Raw genomic sequence first — 18,956 nt, 5'->3', positions numbered from 1 at the left:
CTAAAAAGAGTAATTTTCAATCAAGTTAAACCATACTGCTGCAAAGACTTCAATACATTCATAAGGTTTTAAGCTTACCTCATTTTTTCCATTCTTGCTGTTATTGTTGCCCTGTGAAATCATTTTTTCTAAAACAGCAAGGAGATGCAAGGCTTTCTCAGCTTGGTAAGTTAGCAGGTACAAGTCTATAAGCAAGAAGCACACAGCCTGGGCAAACTTCTCTTCTATATAAAGCAAAGAAGGGAAAAATGATTTTGCAGTATTAATATTAATCCTTCCAAACCTGACCAAAGGAGGAAAAAAAAAAGTATCTATGCAACATTATGAGAAAAACATTAGCAAAAAAAATGCAGACATCTACATAATTCAGACAACTACTTATACACAAAAAAGCAATTAATCCAAATGCCATTAGTATAATAGCGTAGACTAAAGACAAAGACAGTTTAACATCTATTTCAACTCTAAAATTTTATTTTCAAAAGTACTGAAAATTCAGTGTCTAAAAAGACAGATGGAGCTACGTGCCTAGACAGAATCCCATGGAAGTTAGGAGGATTTCCATACAAACACATCTCTGCATGGCTGCCTTGGCAGACTAAGTTCCAAACTGGCATACCAAAATTTGGGAGGAATTAAGGAAGAAACACAGTAAGATTAATTGGATTTACACTGTGAGCCCACACACACACACAGATACAAGCACGCTTCAGTAAACAGCCCTGTCACTTCTAACATTCAAAGATTATGAAGCTGTTTAACGCGAATATGACAACCACCACACAGGGTGCCACAGCTCATAAAAGCTGGAAACTTCATATTTAGAGATGACTACATACAGTTACATGCAACCTAATGCAGGCATTTAAAAACGCGAGCTCACTGACAAATTTGCATCCACCAACGTAGTTATATGATCACTTAAAATATGAAAATGTACATCATTTGCTTTGTAAATACTTTTTTCATAACACATTAGGTTGTCAAATATCCGTCGTATTTGTCTTCTAAGCATCTCTGAAGTACCCCCACCCCAATTCAATTGTCCCCGATATAAATAAAGGAAATGAAGAATATACAAGCCTAACCACTGCTTTAGAATTGTATTAGGCAGATTTAAAACTCACTTTTGTGAAAATAAGACAAATAATCTTTTTTCAGTTTTTATATGAAGACAACTTCTGTCTACATACCAAAAGGTTCTATAAATTGATACAGCTTCTCTCCAACTGATATAGCTTCAGCATACTGACGCAGATGATACAAAATAACAGCTTGATTGTAGTAAAGCATACTGTTTTCAACGTCATCTAAACCATCCATTTCTTCAACAGCAGAGTGAACCTTTAAAAAAAAACCCACTCATTTGTTTCATTAAACTTTCAATATTACAATTTTAAAAAGTGTCAAATATTTTTCAGAAATAATCTAAAGGTAGAAATTGGCCTAAAAGTAGGTCAATAGAATTTTGTTCACTAGTTACAAGCTAATAAACTTTCGCGTTGTTCAATATTAACCCAGCAAAGGATTTAAACGATGTCACAAACTATTCCAAGTTAAGAAACTTTCTACTGAAAGAAAGTCAGTTTTTCCTACAGCTATAGTTCCTGGAAGAGCTAAGCTTTAGATTCATTTCAATAATAACTAAAAATATAGAAGTAACGTCCTAAATGGCTAAACGGACTCAGAGGTTTAAAAGTAATGTTACCTTCCTGTTCATTTATTATAACAGGAGAGGAAGGCATGGAATTTTTCCCCCTATTTCACCAGGAAATCTAATCACCATTAATAGTACTTGAAATCAAGTAGCATACCAATGCTTGCATTACCTGATTCTTCAGCTGGTTAAGAGTTTGTTTCAAATTGTCTGTTGTAGTCTGATTACTTTTACAGAACTCTGCAACAGCAGTGTTCAAGGTTATTTTGTAGTCATCTTTGTTTATGTCTTGAAGGGTATTTAGGTGCTGTAAACAAGCATCGTAATTCCCAGCCTGGAAATTGCACACACATCAGAAACACGCGTTAGAAGATACAAAGTCTAAGTTAACAGGTTAATCAATTTTAATGAAAGTATCCTCTATAAGTTCACAGAACAAAGTAGTACTTCCATTATCAACAGGAAGTGAAGTTAACTAAAACTAAATGGCTACATGTGTATTAGTAATGAAGTATAAGAAGAAAGTCTAAAAGCTGTGATCAGAACCAAAATTCAGGAAAAATTCTGCAGAAGACAGACAAATGGAGTAGTCTATTATAAACAGATGATTCTATGAACAGTGTTCTGCTTTATCTTCATTGCATAGAATCTTGAAACTCAAAATAGTATGTCCTTAGTTTTCATAATCCTTCCCCATCACATGTACATGGGGCAACTGGAACTGCTTATGGAACCCCCAAGACCATCATTTTGCATTCATTCTTCACTCCTCTTGCATAGTTGTGAGTTACAATTTAGTCTGCAGAAGTCAACTTAAGACATGCTGGCAAAAGAGGGTCTCATTTTCCCAGTAAAGGTTTAAGTAACATCTTTACAAGCTGTTTTAGTTGTTGAATGAAGCATTCAAGCATTTGGTGATCTAGGCATGTCAAAAGAGAAACCAAGACCTAGGCATGATGCTTCTCAGTGGTAGAGTTTAATCAAGAAACCACTCCCTCTGATCCCAGGAAAAAGGAGGACTATTTTTAAGGACTTCCAAACAGCTCACCTTCTTCTGCTTTCAGTTTTTGTCTTTTCTGCGTTTAGGCAGGAAGAGTTTAGCAGCAAACTTTTTCAACTGGATCAAGTCGAAATAAGTGATTCTTTGCTCTCTACTGTTCAACACTTACACAGGAATAATCACCTTCACCTCTTCCATATCAGGGTTACTTCCCGTCTGGCCAGTCAGATATGCAGATTCATTTCTACCTCTGTCACCACCAGTTCACAGACGATCAAAAACTATTCTTTTAAGTACCGCTACCATTCTTCACTGACTCTCACTCCTCTTATTTTAGATGCTAGCGCACTGAGCTTCTCCCGGGCTCCTGCCTAAATTCCTCTGCTAAGGCAAGGATCACAACAGAGATTACAACTCTGTGGTCCTTTGCTGGAACCGCAACCTTATGCTTTCCATAGACAGTTGCCATTCTGCAGCTTCTCTCAACAGAGCCAGCCCAGTCCCTTAGCTCTACTAAGGAAGAGTGGTCATACAAGTTACAGAGAGATGTAGCAGGATGTTCACACACAGTATTTCCACAGCTCTGTGGAAGCATCATCACAATGGGTTGCCTATTCATCACACACACAAACATGGGGATTTACAGCTCAACTGCTGACATCCTCTCTAAGTGACACAGTTCACCTCCCAACAGCTTTCTTCATGTGTTGGCACTCAGCGCTCCCCTTTAACAAAAGTAGCCTTCAGGTTACAGCCACAGGCCTCTAATCAGGGTTAGACTGAAAACTAAACAATCCTTTCCTCTACTCCATTAAACAGGATTTAGAATATAACATACACATATTTTCTAGCAATTCTACAACACATAAATTGAAAGTGCAATGTGATAAAGCAGCATGAGAAGAAAGACCAAAGAAACAGTCCACAAGGCTATTCACAGCAACTCAATACTTTGCAAAACTGACAGCCTAAACACCAGATTAATTCTCCTCACACCTGTTACCTTGTCAGAACATTATAAACTTACAGTTCTTAATGCAAGAGAAAGATCATGAGATAAGCAAGGTACATCAGACCAATGTTAGAACTAAAGACGGAGTTATCAGCAGGCCAAAAGTCTTTCAGTCATGAATAACTGTGCACAAGCAAGAAAGCAGGCAACCCTTTCCTGTACCTTTAGTTCTCAAATGGAACGTCAGCAAGCAAAGAGATATTGAAGGAGAACAACCGGACCAGAAAGCACTCAAGAAGGCATCAGTGAACACTATCAGCTGTAGTCAGGTTAAGGCACAACTACATGCACTTCATGCAGCAAGAGTGCAGGAAGAATAAAGTAATAATGACTGAAACACAAATGAAGAAGTATCAAAGGATAATATTTAAATTCTTTCCCATAGTCTATTTAACACATCCAAAACAAGCTTATGCAAGTCATCGCGAAGACAGAAATACAACAATTAAGAGGCAAAGCAGTCATACTTCCAGCCACATGGTACATTAAATAAAATCATTAAGAAAAAAGAAAAGACATTAAGAAAAAAGAAGTAAACAACTGAAAGACCTACTGCCTGAATTTTACCACATAAGAAGTCTTCCAACAAACATAAAGCTGGTAGTTAACACCACCTGTAGGTATTATGTGTTGAAAAATACGTCTTAAAGTAACAGAACAGTCTACAAGATTTGTCGGTTATCTTGCTATGTTTTTTTCCATAAAGTGAAAAATGGCTTGGTCGATGTTTTCCTTTTAATACACATAGCTCCTTTAAGCCCTTTAAAATCACAGTTTTAGCTTTACATGATTAACTCTTCAAAGAGTTTGTGCGTTCCAATACTGCCACAGAACAGCAGCCTGCTTCTTTTATATATGTGCTGGCTTTACCATACAATTAGTACTACTTTTGACCTAATATCCTGTTAACACATTTGCAACTACGCTAAGAAAACAGGAAAAATAATGTGCTATATAACTGCTAAGCTAGCTTATATAAGTAGAAGTCTCACAATTTGTCTTTTTCTTACCAGAAAGGCTTGTAATGCACTGCTTGACAATTCCTTTTCCTGATCAGTAATCCCAGAAGAAGTACCTGCTCCTTCATGTTTCTCAGTACCTTGATCTGTAAAACAAAGAGGTTTACAAGAAAGTTTGCAATTGTGACGAAAGCTAGTCAGCTTAAAAGTTTCTTCCATCTCTCAAGATCCTCCTGGCAGTACAATGAATAATTTTCCATGCCACTGCAACACTGCCTCCCTGCTACACTAACACCTCTCAAATTATCCTATGCTCCTTGTGAATTCCTCTCCATAAAATGTAAGTGTAATAATCCTACATATCCAAGGATCTTGGATAATACTTTAAAAATGTGCTTGCAATCAATAACCAAAGTCCTGAAAGTTAACTGACAACATTTTAGATTTCTCCTAAGTTGCAACTATATACTAAGGAAGAGCTTTTGTTTTCACAAAAGTTAGCAGTGAAAGCTTCATAACAAGGCTTCATAAAACAAATACAAGTGCCACACTTGTTAGACCAAAAGTTCACGCATCCCGTATGCTACTTCCTAAATAGCGAGTAAGAGATGATTCAGGGAACAACACAAAAAGCAGAGTAAATATTGCAACTTCTGCCCAGGTATCCTGCTTTGGAAGAGTAGCTCTCCCGAAATGAGAGGCCGCAACTGAACCATCATTTTTTAAAAATCTTTATATCCCACCAAATGCTATCTAGTGATTATGTTGCCAGACACAATGAACAAGTGCTGCCTATTCACTTTTGCGACCTCAGTCTTGATCTTACAGATCTTTCTTTGAATTATCTCTCTTCCCAGGTAAGCAGCCACGGTTTACTTAGTGTCTTCTTCACATATGCCTTTTTCAGCAACTTCTCCAGTTCTACTACATCCGTTTCCAGATTGCAACAACAAGAAGATCGTGTAACATTTATGATGGTGACCCCTCTGAGGATTTTTATAGCAACACAACAAAGTTTTAATTGTCTTCAATGTCTTTTACATATAATTCCCACCATGTTTTTACCTTTGGGTAACAGTTGAGACAATTTTTTAAAAAGCAGGCTCACTAAACCCTTTTGACATGTAGTCAAGAATGCAGTGAAATGACACTAAGAACTACAGTACAGAGGTTCCATATTAAAGATGTAAAAAAAACAAACAGACAAAAAAAACACACAAGAAAATCCACACCTCTGCCTTGTACCAAACACAAATTAATGGGTCAAAAAAACCATTCAGCTCTTATGAGGAAAATAACACCAGCTTATTTCTAGAAGCTTTAGCTCCAGAAGCATTAACTCGTGTGCTGGAACATACATAAGTCATTGATATGTTTTTGAAACAAAGACTTTATAAACTAGCAGTACTTTCCAGTTTGGAGACAACCGTTTCTCGAATTTCACAATTGCAGTTTTGGGCTAACCTATGTTTTGCTATTTCAATAGGCTAGGTGGACTCTGCATATTTAAAGTCTTCTTTCTCTTCCTAGAGCTCAAGGATCTAATGCAAGCTCTACTAATTTCGCTTTCACTTCAATCAAACCAAAAAACTCATCTGCAAGCCCCACTGCAAAGTCCACTCCCATCATCACCAATATATCTTGATCACCTGCTACTGATCAACTACCAAGCCATGAAAAGCTATGAATACATAAAGATAGACAACAGCTAGGGGTAGCCAACCTCAGAAGATTCATCAGTTAATATCCGTACTAGGAATAAAGCATACTTATTTATTTATAGTTTGTATTTCCTGCTAGAAAGATAGCGAGATCCCTTTCGTTGTCCTAACGACACATTTGCACAAGAACTGTAACTGTTCAGTTGTGACCTTCAACCTGCATCAAGATGCTGGCAGTGTTGAGGTTTAAAACCTCAGTAGTCTAATACCAGCAGAGAAATCTTAACTCACCACAATTTCAACAGAATTCAGGGTTACTCAGCACTCGTAGAGGGAATCCTTAGCAGGCTGAAGAACTACATGCACCTGCTACAAAATCTGACCAAGACACTGATCAACCCCACTCGCATCGCCTTTTCCTTAAGAAGGAAAGGCAGAAGGGGAGCCTTCGACAAGCCAAGGCTTTCTATAATTAAAGAAAAAGGGAACAAAAGGTACCTCTTCTTCAAGCTTAGAATACAACAGATCCAATTCCTGCTCTAAATCTTGTGGTTGTACAGCCAAACAGAAAGCTAGCACTCTGAGGAACTCCAGCATGGCAGTTAATTAAGTAAATGTATTTGCTCTCTAACTTTCATGCTGAAAATTGTATTGTCTGCTTTACTTCCTCAGTACGCCTTTCAGATTACGCTAGTAAAAATAACAGTAAAGCAAAGAGTTGAGAATCTGAAACATCTGAGCGTTGATAACTGTCAGTCAGGTCAAGAAGTCCCCCACAGTTTTAATCAAGACAAAAGTTCCGTACTGTCTCAGAACTAGGTACTGAATGCACCCGTATGAAAAGGGAGGTTCTAGTTTTCAGAAACCACTACATGCAATAAAAACATGTTTACGCAATGTTCCATGGAGTCAGGGTTCACACAGCGAGTTGAATAATGCTGAAGATGTCATTGACAGCTACTTGTCACATCACTATAAGCACTTTCACAAACCTGTTATAGTGCCATGAAAACCCACATAAGTAATTATGGTATGCAAGTTCACAAAACAGGCATCTCAAAGAAACTGGGCTTATGAAAGTCTGATTCCCGAAGCAAAGCGCCTTTTCTTCAATTAAGAGAAAGTTAGGTCAAAGAGACTGCAAGCTAGTTGTCTAAGAAAAGCACTCCTGAATATCTGCTTTACACCTATTTCCTAGGAAAGAACACAACAGGTCTACAAATAGATTTCACTATACCTCTTAAGTCTCCTAGTATGAAATTGGAGACTATTTTAAGCAAAAACAGGCCTTCCCTTTCTCCCATAAGGTTAGTTTTATGGCTCCAAACTGATCGACTTCCTCTAATCTACTGTAATCCTCCCAAACTTGTTTAAACCAGGATCTATTGCTTTGGTTGATCTTAATTATTGAGATACCTCACAAACAAGACATCTAAAGTAAGGCTGCCCCAGATACCAGAAAGAACCCTCCAATCCCACTTATAAATTTAGGAGAAAAAGTACTCTTATTATCCTGACTGCAAACGTCTATCAACTGCTTGCAAATAATTATGTCAATACTTCCGGAGGCGTTTGAAAACGAAAGTACATGGTTCACTGGCAAAACATACAGCATGCTACTTAGATCTAGTGATCTTTGGCGTTCTTGTAGAAGCACGTGGTCCGTGAGGTACAAGGCATGCTAGTCATTATCAACATGCTCCTATTTGTAGAGCAGCTACAAATGTCAGCCGAACTATTTGAAACAGTGTAGATTCTCTGTTTTACAAACGACAGGACACAATTTATCTATGCAAACTTTATCTACACGTGGAGCTGTTTTGTTTGTTTTTACACTTTTCACGTTGTCTAACCTTCTCAAGTACAAAGCATCTCTAAAACTCATAGTTCTCAGACTAGTGGCGAGGAGCAGAAATGACATCCAGGAAAAGGGAAAGGATGTAAAAATTATCTGCTCACATTTTGATCTGGAGAAAGCTGCTGCACTGGGTTGGATGTAAAAGAAAGCAAGTCAGGAAACTATCTTCTTGGTTAGCAACCTGTATCACATGGGGCTGAGCAGCAGAAACACTGTGTCAGGGAGACATTTCTTTTTGCATCAGCAGGTAGTTGCTCCTCCTGGAGAAGTTGCACCAGGTGGACAGCAGAATCTGCTTTGTGGGGAACTCGTTCTACTAGAGGAGAACAAGGAAGAGCATGAGATTGCCACCTGCAAAGGGAGATTGTCCTCCTCTTTGGCCTGCTGACACAACATCATATAAGCAATGAGAAGTCACATCTCCCACATACACAGACCCAAAGGACAGTGACTGCAATCGTTATCCTTCTCCTACCTGTTATCTCCAAGGATTGCTGCTCTTGAGCCCTCTCGTTTCCAGGCCCTTTAAATTACACCTTGTATAAACTGTGCTGTTGAATGCCAGAGCATCTCTCGAATTATTTTATATTTCCAAACTCTAGAGGCAGGGGGATAATCTCCTCCTGGGAAAGAGAGGAATCTATCACAGGTGTCTCACTCCAACAACATTTTGATGGCTATGAAGAGCAGCCAAAGCATTCAGCCCTTCTAAGGAGACAACAACAGTTTGTGGCTCAGAAAGTACATTTTTCTATGAAGCATTGTGCTACTAATCTCAACATATTAGATTTAACACTGCACACTAAGAAGGAAACATTTTTCACTCAGAAGTTATTCATAACTCACTCTGCTATAGGCACATACATGCAGATATGCAGACTATCTAGCCAATGTGTTTGCTTCATTTGGACAAGTATTTTTCTTCTAACCTAGTACAACAGACAAGTTCCTGACTTCACCATTTCCAAGAAAGGGGAAATATATAATCTCCTAACGCCAAACTTTCCTGGTAGTTTATAATCACAGTGAGCTTCTTTTAAATAAATGCAGGACGGTTTAATACGCATCACTTAGCAAGGTACACTAATCTTTCCCACGGTGGTCTTCAGATACTGAGAGCAAGTGTGACACTTAGCATATTGAAAGACAATTTTCAGAGGCAATTCCAAGAAACGCTCCCACGGCAGAAGCCCAGCTGAAGGACTCGAGGACACAAGCAGATCCTTTTGGCTTTCCCTCACATTGCCCACTTCATCCCCACCCAGCCACCACCTGAGGGAAGGAACCTCGCAGCCAGGAGGGCTTCCTGCATCAAGCGCAGTCTTACGGGAGAGGAAGAGCAGTAGCTATCAGCGCCAGCAAGTCATACAGTAATTGTAAGTCTGGTTTATTGTGGTCGCCTTCTTCGAAATCGCCCCCCAACGCCGTCGGAAGGCCCCCGTTGAACAGACTAAGCCAGCCGCAACTTCTGTTGCGGTTACTCAGCCCCGGGGGAAGCCCCGTCCCCCCGCCGCCCTCGGGTTAGTAACCGCCGAGGCCTCGGGGCGCCGCCGCGACCCCGGCAGGCAGCCCCGCCGGCGGAGCAAGCCCGCCAGCCGGCCGCCCCGCCGCCGCCGCCGCCGCCCGCGCGCTACTTCCCTCGGCGGAAGGACACGGGGACGAGACGCCGCGGCCTTGGCCGCGTCTCCTTCCGCCCCGCGCGGCCCAGGTGCCCCGCGCGCGGAGCGGCCCGACGGCGGCTCGCCCCGCACTCACCCGCGGCCTTGTCCGCGGCCATCTCCGCCGCCTCCGAGCTCCGTCCGAGAGCGCTGGTGCGGGGCCGAGGCTCCCCCACCCCGTCCCAGCAGCACTAGCCGCGCTCGCGGACCACCCCCCCCTCCTCCCCCGGGACTACTTTTCCGCCGCGGACTCTCAGCGCCCCGCGCCGCGCCTCCGCCCCGCTAACTGCGCCACTCGCTCCCTATTCGCCCGCCGCTTCCGGGTTCCCGGCGGCCTCGCGACGTCCGCCCGTTGCTGGGGTTCGCGCCTCTGACGTCAGGACGCCGTGCAGCGCCCCGCCCCCACGCCGCGAGGGGAGGCCGCGGGGCGGGGTGGCGCATGCGCATCACGTCGCGGCACTCACTGCCACCCCCCCCCAACACACTCCCCCCCCCCCCCCCCGGCGCTGCCGGGCTGCGTCGGGGCGCCATGTTACGGCTGGCGGCCGTTGGGGGGTGACGGGGGCGCTCCAGGGACGGACGCGGGCCTGGAAAACAGCCCGGCCTGTTTCTTACCCCAGCGGGGCGGAGGGGGGCCCTGGCGGCCGTTGGGACCCGGCTCGGCCTCGCTAACGCGCCGTCTAACGGTCCCCGCAAGGCCCAAACGGGGGACGTCTCCTTGCGTTAGAGGGACAGCGTTTCAACAGGCTGCTTCGGTTTTGCAGCTGCTTTTTCCGCAGCCGTCCGTGGGTGTATTGGCTGCTGCGTCTTAAACCTCCCCCCCGCCCCCCGCCCTTGGTCTAGACATGTTAGGATCGTTTCCTGAGCAGCCAATCCCGATAACAGTGTAAGGCTTGGACTTTTCAAATGTCACTGATCTGGTATGAAGAAAAGATGTTCCTTATTAGGAAAGCAAAGTAATTTTTAAAAAAGTACCTGTTAATTCCCTTCCCGGCCTCTTCCTCAGCAGAGCGCCGTCCTTCAGAGTAAAATTTTTGAGATGCTGGGACGGAAACATACTACACGGCCCTCTAAAACTGAGGGTTTGGGTCTGAGCTCAAATACATCTGTTTTGAGAAGCGGTAGATCCTGTTCAACAACAGCAAACTACCTTGGAGGTAGAAGGCAAACCCCAACCCTGGCTGGTTTCCATGTAGATGATGGGGAGCACACTAAAGGGATTTTCCCCTCAGCATCCCAGCATGAAACTCCACTTTGATAATTCCCATTATTTACTTGTAACTCATGCTGCATTTTCATTCTTTTCCTAAAAGTGCATCAAATAACCAGATTTTCCTGAAATAATCTATCTTGACTTTCAGTTTGTCTTCGAATTAATCACTTCAAAATATTGACTACTTTATATGGTCTTATATGGATTATCAGCCTATCTTAAGTGTTGTTAAAGTGCTCATCACCATAGTAATTAAGGTAGATAAGGTGCCATTGTGTCTGCATCCTAAATTCCTTTGTAAACTGATGTTTGAGTACCAGTTTAATCCAGCCGGGAGTCTTCCCTCCCTCTACACCCCAGGGAAGCCTTGTTTCACACAATGAATCTGAAGTGTCCTTGAAATTCAGTGTGCTGTGCTGCAAAGTAACCCCCCCTCGGATTTAAAAGACTCCAATTAGCATTTTTTATTGTTACCATTATCTTTGTAATTAAAGTACGAGACATGGGATAAATGACGTTTGCAGCATCCAAAATAGTTATACAGATTTTTAAATATTTATTAATGAGTTGTGAATACTCTGTGTAGTATGTAAGCATTCATCTCTGCTAAGGTACATCTTTGTAAGCTCAGCAGTCATGTGTTGTCCTGCCTCTCAGGTAGGGCTGTCCTGTGGATAGGCCTAGGGGAACCGCTTCCACTTCTGAACCCCCACTATATACGTTCGTGGGAGCTGGGATGGGGTTAGGAAAACGGAGGGGGGGTGCTGTCTCAGGCACCAAAAGGCTCACTGTGTTTCTGTACCTAGGAGTCAAATTCCTGAGACACGGGGACAGCTAGCCTTAATTGCCCCTCTGTGAATGTCACTTTGCATCATTATGTTGTGTGCTTTCCCTGTGTCGCAGTGGGGTTCCTGAAAAACACTGCTTCAAATACTTTTCTCATTGGTTAATATGGGTATAATTTCCTGTATTTTTCCATATTATTTCTCCAGATGTAGCTCTCCAAGACCTCTCCCCCCCCTTCCCCAATTTTATTCCTGTTAAACATCTACTTGCATTTCTGTTTGGGACAGTCAGTGTGGATATACCTGATTCTGCTTAATATATTCTACCTTACATGGTTGTGACCCTGTTACCAGCTGGCAGCATTTGTCAAGAGACACCAGACTGTCTAAAACATACTGCACCTGTTGTATGTCTCTTGCACATTAGATTAAGGTTTGAGGATGAAGTTTGTCCTTGGAGAAGTCGATGGCAAAACTAGTTTAGTGGAAGAAGGATTTCTTTTTACCAGTCTGTTTGTCATAGGCATCCAGCTACTATACTATACTGTGGGGCAGAACAGAGAGGTGAGGTCTATAAGGAAAGTAACATTTTGTTTAACTAAGGGGTACAGTTGGAAAAAAACAGACGCACTTTAGGCAGGCCAGCACTGAATGCCTTGAACCATCATGGCTTTAACCATCTGAGTCCTTTACCATGAAAGATTTTGGAAACATTATTTCAGGAGTTTTGAAGAGCAGGGCAAAACATTTTTTATTTCATAACTGAAATTCTGAATATTTCAAATTTTGTTTGCTGGTTCTCTAATTTGTTGCATATCCTTTTGCAAGAAATAGTTGCTGGTCCAGGCCATTAGGTCATATTTGTACTAGAGAACATTTGCCAATAAAGTTGTAATAGCAAGTCTTTCTAATGTGTATATATTTACTAGTGTAAATATTTATTTATGCTGATATATTCTTGCTTGGTAAGCAATAGAACCTATAAAGTGAAAAGGACTTTTCTACTAGTATAGCTATATATTCCCTATGACTTTTATCAGTATAACAAAGTTGCCAGACGTCCACCCTTCCTGACGGAACAAAAATGTCTTATGTAGACCTGATGTGAACGTCTCCCTCTCTCAAGACTTTCGTATAGTATTTGTCCCCAGTGTCTAAACAGTAATCTGCATGTTCCAGAGTACGCTGTGCATGAATTTACTGCTCCCTGCTATAGCTTTTATTGATAGTTCTGTTAAAGCTCATTCAGCTTCAAGTATAGCAGCACTGATATACAGCTTCTCTTGGTGTCTACATCATGATATCTAGAGGAGAGTCACAAGAGTTTACTTTATCCATCACGCTGTGAATTTACTCTGGGGCCAGTTTACCTGAGAGGTAATTACGACAATCTTTGCTATAGCTTGCAGCATTGTTTCGGCAAGTTTTTGACTTTTGTTTCCAAAACCAAAGTATTTGTTCCATTTCTATGTCTCAGGCAAAATTATTTTTAATGCCTGGCCTCTTTTTTCAATATGATTTATTTAAAAAAAGAACACAGGACAAATAAAGCTAGGAGTTTTTTCTTCCTTTCTGATTAATGATTATTGAATTTAATGTTTATGTATGTGGAGGGTGCTGAAGGGCAGGGAAAAGACCCGTGCCCTTTATTAGCATTGCAGTTCAAGCATAGAGTCATGCAATCAAAGATTTTCTTGATATTTTTCCTTCAAAAATTAAATGTTCTGATAGCTTCGTTATCTTCCTGTAAAGGTAGGGGAGAGACGTCCTTTAATACATGCATGTATAATTTGCCTTCTGCCTGAGGTATATAGTAGCTCTTCTCGAGTGAGCAGGTAAAAATGATCTCTGGTCTCAGTGTGGCAGGTACGCCACCTGCTGTGGAAGATCCAGAATAAAATCAAATACCATTTGAGAGAGAAGAACGTTTTGTGTGAAACAAAACATTTCTCTTAAAACATGAGTTTTAGTTTTTCAGGAAAGAAATAATCCAGTTCAGGTTTTCAGTCCCAACACTCAGTTTGGAAAAACAAAAATGGTCCAGATTATTCTAGGTTTCTTTTGCCCATTTGTAGGCTACATCAAAGGGAGCCAATTGTAATTTGTAACGTGTAAGTGGAAAAAAAAAAAAGCAGTTTCAGGAGGAATAAATCCTATCTATTCGCAGGCAGAGGACAGTTCCAGAATCCCACTCCTCCTTCTTACAGTACCTTCCTTTAGCAAACTAGACTTAGTAGGCCTGCGTTTCCTCGCTGATTTTGGACTCACAAGGCAAATGACTTGTCAAGGCTCTTTTTTAAGTTCTTGTAGACCCAAAAATGGCAGGACAGCAATCCCCTACCCAGCCTATCAGTGGCAGATAACCTCTCCACTGCTGCGTATGAGAAAGATCTGGACTGTAGAGGAGAAAACCAGGGTTTCTGACATCCCGAGGCACTGCTGGGCTACAGAAGAGAAGGAAGACTATGACCTGCTGCAAAGGGAGCTGGGAAAGTTACAATGCTTTTGTCAGATACAACAGTATGGAAAACTCCGCTGAAGTTTACCCACTCTGTTTGCGTAGTAAATTCCAAAATGCAGATGGTTTAACACCACAAATTATCTCTGCTATTAATATGGCTTCCTATGCCTTGCTACTCAACATTTTCAAAGCTTTTAACCCCTAGGTGGCACTACGTAGTAAAGTAAGGCATATTTAAGTAATACAGTCCCCCCGCCACCCCCGCAGATGCACTTCTTATTTAAAATGTTAACTAGTGTGAATTTGAGCATGTTCAATGCAGCTATTAGTCTCAGCTCGATAATCCTTTTTCTCTGAATCTGTCTCTCAAAGTCGATAAAAATGGTGCCATGAATCTGATTTAAATATGGAATTTGTGCTTTCAGAATGCTGTGGAAGAGATTTTCCTGGAAAAGTATGGTGCATCATAACCCATTACAGTTTTTGTTCTGTCTATGAGCAACGAATAAAATAGCATAGGCTGTTTACTTTAGCTATTCATTTGGTGCAATAGGAGTAGATTGGTAGGTGTAAGCAGCTGGTGCTGTAGTTCCTCACATCTCCAGGATATTTGGCACACAGAAGTTATTTTGGATCAGGTAAGGACTGGCCAGTTGCCATGCACCTCCATTACACATTTTGAAACTCTCTGAAGTGAAGACATCCCACAAAACTTTACTTCTCAACTGTGGGGCTTCTAGGAATCAGCACGTTCCCCTTTCGTCTGTCCCATGCAGATATTTTGCACCAGTCTCAGTCATAAAAACTTCACGCATAAAAGCTTCTTTTTTTTCACTCCTGCAGTTTCCAAGTGACACTGTTTTACTTGTTTCTGATCCTGCTCTTCACTTTAATGTTGGACAACACGCATTGCTCGGTGCTGCCAGGGAGGAGTGTAAGGCTTCATCCTGCAGCCACACTAGCAGCACCAGAAAAACACCCTGAGTAAGCCGAGGCCTGCTTTCTTGCACCTTGGTTTCACAGATTAGGAGGAGAGGCAGAATATCTTCCTGGGAGTCCTTGCCACTGCAACAGCTTTGCTGGGCCTGGACCCAAGCTCAGACTGATGGGACAATAGCATCCTTGGGATGTGGAACGAGAAGCTGTGGCACAAAAATTTCAGGTGCAGAGGTGTACCATTGAGAAACATAACAAACAACAGGACATAACAGGGACTTAGAGGAATGATGCCACAATATCTCCAATAAATTTTTGAGATTTCCCTTCTGAAAAAATATTGTAATCTTTCTGTCCCATTATAGTACCTGATAAATACCCTTCAAGGCACTACCTAACTCCCCCTTCCTTGCTATATCTGCACTGATTTCCCTCAAACATGGTATTGTTTTGTGTATTTCCTTCTTTTCTCTCTCCTGATAGTTCCATTATTTTCTTCATTAATGAGATTAATCCTTGGGATCAATCAAATTGTGTTATGATGTAAGACTTTCCTAGGACAAGAAGAAAAAACAATTTAGTATTACCTTTGTCTTTCTCCCTTTCTGGTGTCAGCCAAAAGTTTGCTGCCCCCAGTTTCAGTTCCTCTGAAAATCAAGGTAGTTGTGGAAGGAAAATTATCTCTTATTACAGTACATTTGTGGTTGTGTACTTTTCCTTTAGAGAAGGCTAGTCTAAAGCTTATGAAACTTTAGTTTCCACTTAAATGCTCAAAGAAGAGCCTTTATTTCAACATAAGTTTATTGACACCCATTCCTTAATTCGCATAGAGGTAGAATTTCCATTGTTACACACTTAAGAGCAGAAGGATTAAGTCTGTAAACCATTTTGTGATTATAACAGCGCCTTTTGGGACAAGCAGGAACGGAGTTATTCATAATAGTAGCATGTCTGCATGACAAATGTGTTTATGCCCAATGCCTCAAGTACTAATTTATGCCCTTCCACATTGCACAGTACTTTGACCCTTTCTGAGATGCAGAAATAGAAAGCAAATGTGCACATGTCAGATCAGAGGCTTTGAACAAACACACGGTTCTTTCGGCTCAGTCTTAAGAATTATGCCTGTGCCAGCCTAAGCTCCTAAACTCAGCGGACAGATACACTATGTAGGGAAGTCTAGCATTTGATGTTCTTGGTATTGCAACAGTTAGGAAGCTAGTGTTTAGTGAGAAATTATGAGAAGTCTCCAAGCAGAAATAGTCTATAAATGAGAAAAGAGAATAGATGAAAATTGTCATTAATTACTTGTTATGGTGGTAATTATGCTCTTAGTATTTCTCCAGACATTCAGAGATGCTTTATTTCCTGAGAAGTTTCAAGCAATTCTTTTCTCTAAAGATACAAACTTCTATTCTTTCTTCTGATATAGTATATTTCAGAAGTTCCCAGTTTTCTTGATCAATAGTGAAACAAAATAAGCTCTTTTTACTGACGAGCCCTATATAAGATGTTGCAAAAGCCAATAAATGGATTCAGTAGTTTTTTGACTGTCACACGGTGTAGTAAAATCTTTATAAATGTTTTCATCATGCTTTTTTTTTAAAGTTTTTAAATGCATTTACAGAATTTTAAAGTATTTTTCTTCCAAAGCTTGGGGAACGTAAGAAGATACAGCTGAGAGTATTTTGAAAGTCACACAATTTCCTGAAAAATGTTAGACTACTCCGATGAAGCTATTTTTTGAAGCGATAGAAGAAGGCTTGTTTATTTATTATTTGCCTGAAGTAGGAGGCCTCTGTAAAATTCACATCTGAATTCTTTCATATTGCACATCCGCAAATCACATGAAGATGCCCAGTTTTTTTAACTGTGAAAACCAACAGGAAATACACTGTTGGCAGCTACCATTGTTCTCTGTGTGAGACTGTAAGGTTCTGACTCAGGCAGTCTCCAGTTCAATTTGAAATCTCAGTATTTAATGATACATGATTAAATATAAAGGTTTTCTTTTTGGAGGAGGGAGGAAATTTTAACTTGCTGTGATGTGTGCTATGAAGAAAAACATATTGTATATGCTTCTGCATGGGTCTAGGACAGAAATCTCAATAAAGGTAATGTTTTCTTTACTTACAAAGGATTAAGGTAGATTTTTATTTTGTTTCAATAGTTTATATTGACCCTTCAAGTTCCTCATATATTTAATTGTAGCAATAATCTCTGAAAGCCATTTTAGCTTGTTTCTATCTGTCCTTTCTGCCTAACCTAAGTCAGTCATAAGTGACCATAGCTTCAGAGGATGGAGAAAAAAGCATAATGCAAGTAGTCGTGTGTTCCAAAATGTTAGAAAGATGGAAAGCTATTTAAAGAACGAAACATGTCTCAGGAGCTACAGAATCTCCATGGATTGACATATGGCAGTCATATGTCAGCATATGCCTATGCTGCATGTACAACATATATCCGTTTGCTAAAAATCTATTTGTGTCAAAAGTTGTAGCGAGAAGACCAAGTTACAATGCAGTTAGAAAAATGCACCAGCATAATGATATGTTTAATTTTTAACTCTTTGCAGAAGTAATCTTGCACATTATTTATTCTTGTTCCTTTTTCTTGACCTCTGAGGCAATCCTCATGGCTAAAATACAATAAAATAAAAATCTCTCTCCTTGTTAAATCTTCAGTGACAGGAAAGATTGGACCAGCACTAAGATTAACTAGACAACAAGTAATATAAACTTTCTGAAGTTTTGACTTTTGTTTGACCCTTATGTGAGAACAAAACTCAGATCTTTTGAAATTGCAGTGGAAAGACTTTAAAAGATGCAATACATACAAAGCATGTATCTGTTGGGCAAGGCACGTGGAATTGGAGGGAGAGGGAAAATAATTTTGGCTTTCATACCCTAACCACTGAGTCATTCTGTATATTTGTTTCTGGTTTCTAGAACAGAAATCCCATTCTAGACCTGAGAAATGTCCCTTAGGAAAATTTTGCTGAAATTAATATAATCTTAGTTTCAAATAGAAAACATAAAAAATACTGGGAAATTTCCAACTCTAGTCAGCTACAAACTAGCTGTGAGATACGGACTAATCCAATTCCCATGTTTCCCAAAGAAATTTTCCTTCCTACATCCCAGGTTTAGGATAGCTCTTTGTTGCAGAGTTTTAAGGCCTGTATTGAAGCTGATAAACGATATGTTTGACTGTTCTGGAAACTGAAAAAGCAGGTTATTATGAGCTGCAAATAACATCAACAATTAACATAAATAGTAGTGACTGTTATATAATATTTGATCGTTTTTTTATTTTCTACATTACTCAAGTGTAATTGGAAAGTGAGCATTTTAGTTGAGAGTACTGCACGATCATGAAATAGTTTTAAGGAAGAAGAGAGATAAAGCTGTTAAAACTTCCAAGTGAAATATAAAGTTGACTGATTTATACAAATAAAGAAAATGGATTAGGTACTTCCTTTCTACCTGGAAACTTGCAGTTAAGAATTTAGATTTCAAGCCAGAAGGTCAGGGAACAGATTCTTATCTCAGAATAAATTTAATTCTGACACTAAAATCTAAAACTGACACTGCTGCACACAGAATGAGAAATTCATCCACATTTTTGAGTTTCAAGCACGAACGAATGCAGCAGACCAATGAAGCAATTACAACGGTTCACTTTCATTTGGTGGGACTTTGTGATACATATATGTGTGTCAAGAGCTAGAAAAAGGAAAGCTGCTTTTAACATGCA

The 18,956-nt window shown here is 40.5% G+C and overlaps 1 protein-coding gene across 9 annotated transcripts in view; it reads right to left on the bottom strand.

Annotated features, from left to right (window-relative positions):
• CNOT10 (CCR4-NOT transcription complex subunit 10) overlaps positions 1–10,635 on the bottom strand; it is a 38,617-nt gene extending 27,982 nt beyond the window's left edge. For 2 of the 9 annotated variants that reach the window (XM_068935518.1, XM_068935519.1), the window contains exons 1-5: positions 9,903–10,137; positions 4,680–4,774; positions 1,830–1,991; positions 1,194–1,344; positions 79–224 (exon numbers count right to left, since the gene is read on the bottom strand). In XM_068935518.1, the coding sequence (XP_068791619.1) occupies positions 79–224; positions 1,194–1,344; positions 1,830–1,991; positions 4,680–4,774; positions 9,903–9,924 (576 nt within the window). In that variant the 5' untranslated portion in view covers positions 9,925–10,137. Of the gene's footprint in view, positions 1–78; positions 225–1,193; positions 1,345–1,829; positions 1,992–4,679; positions 4,775–8,248; positions 8,464–8,622; positions 8,771–9,474; positions 9,749–9,902; positions 10,215–10,420 lie in introns of those variants that run through there. The other 7 variants (XM_068935522.1, XM_068935521.1, XM_068935525.1 and 4 more) reach the window with 7 other exon arrangements.
• Positions 10,636–18,956: the final 8,321 nt, after the last annotated feature.

This window comes from Struthio camelus, chromosome 2 (assembly GCF_040807025.1).
Source record: "Struthio camelus isolate bStrCam1 chromosome 2, bStrCam1.hap1, whole genome shotgun sequence".
Taxonomy (NCBI): Eukaryota; Metazoa; Chordata; class Aves; order Struthioniformes; family Struthionidae; genus Struthio; species Struthio camelus.
Note: the sequence above shows the minus strand (reverse complement) of the source record. Positions and strands in the feature narration are given on the sequence as shown.